This window comes from Myotis davidii, unplaced genomic scaffold (assembly GCF_000327345.1).
Source record: "Myotis davidii unplaced genomic scaffold, ASM32734v1 scaffold553, whole genome shotgun sequence".
Classification (NCBI taxonomy): domain Eukaryota; kingdom Metazoa; phylum Chordata; class Mammalia; order Chiroptera; family Vespertilionidae; genus Myotis; species Myotis davidii.
Window position 1 is genome coordinate 48,633 of NW_006284342.1, and position 1,165 is coordinate 49,797.

Sequence of the window (1,165 nt, forward strand, 5' to 3'; positions counted from 1 at the left end):
TTTGTTTCCCTCTTCACAGCTCATTCAGCGTAATCTCTTGGAAATGTCTAGGATTTATTTTCATGGAGAAGAAGAAATCTCTGTTAGTTTCTTTTTTTTCTTCTATATATTTTTTTATGGATTTCAGCGAGGAAGGGAGAGGGAGAGAGAGAGAAACATCCATGATGAGGGAGAATCAGGGATCGGCTGCCTCCCGCACGCCCCTCACTGGGGATCGAGCCCCGTAACCCGGGCCTGTGCCCTTGACCGGGAATCGAACCCGTGACCGCCTGGCTCCTAGGTCGACGCTCTAACCACTGAGCAACACGGGGCTAGGCCTTGTCTTGCTGGTTTTCCTTGCGTCATAGGTCGAGGACGAAAAGTCCTTCATGCGGAGGAACCCAGGAACCTTCACGGTGAGAATCCGAGCTCGGACCTTCTCCCCCAACCTGGTCGGCCACTGGAGCGCCCCCCAGCGTTTCGGTGAGCGGGGCGCCCTTTCTCTCTCCGTCCTGGGCGAGTGTTGAATGAAGGCTTTGGGCACTGGCCTTGCTCCAGGAAACAGACTCGCGCACCCCCACCCCCTAGTCTGAAAACTCCTGGGGTGTCTGCCTGCCAAATAGAGGGGCGTCACCCCACCACCAGTCCCCCTCCCCCCTTTTTTTTTTCAGAAAGAGAGACAGAGAAAGAAACATCCACGATGAGAATCATGGACCGGCTGCCTCCCGCACGCCCCCTACTGGGAATGGATGGAGCGCACCAACCCGGGCAGGTGCCCTGGACCGGGAATCGAAAGGTAAGCGCGTCCCTCCCGGAAATGTCCATGGGGAAGACAGGGGGGAGCCGGGTGCCCGAGGGGCAGCTCAAAGAGACTGTTGTCCGCCTGGGGGCCACCCACAGAGGGGCACCCCAACCCCACCCCAATTCCTTGAGGGAACTTGGGGGGAAAGTCAGGGGTCGAAGCTCTAACCCCTGAGCCACGTTGGCCAGGCTTTTATGCAGTCTTTTTTAAAAAAAATGAATGAGAAAAATCGCCCGGCCCACGCCACCCCAGGGCGCGTCCCCTCCCCTCTGGGCGTGGCTGACTCCCCTGCAGCCGGCACACGTGCCAAGTCTTTGAAAACCCAGGCTCTGCCCCGGGTCCCTGAGGACTGGCCAGGCCAGAGCTCTCTGTGTGTAGTTGTAT

General features: G+C 57.9%; 1 protein-coding gene across 2 annotated transcripts in view; it reads left to right on the forward strand.

The window, feature by feature from the left end:
* The first annotated feature begins 264 nt into the window (after positions 1 to 264).
* The window catches only part of LOC107184667 (interleukin-3 receptor subunit alpha-like), a 28,685-nt gene continuing 27,784 nt past the window's right edge, over positions 265 to 1,165 (forward strand). For both annotated transcript variants that reach the window (XM_015570473.1, XM_015570475.1), the window contains exon 1: positions 265 to 462. In XM_015570473.1, the coding sequence (XP_015425959.1) occupies positions 369 to 462 (94 nt within the window). In that variant the 5' untranslated portion in view covers positions 265 to 368. The remainder of the gene's footprint in view (positions 463 to 1,165) is intronic.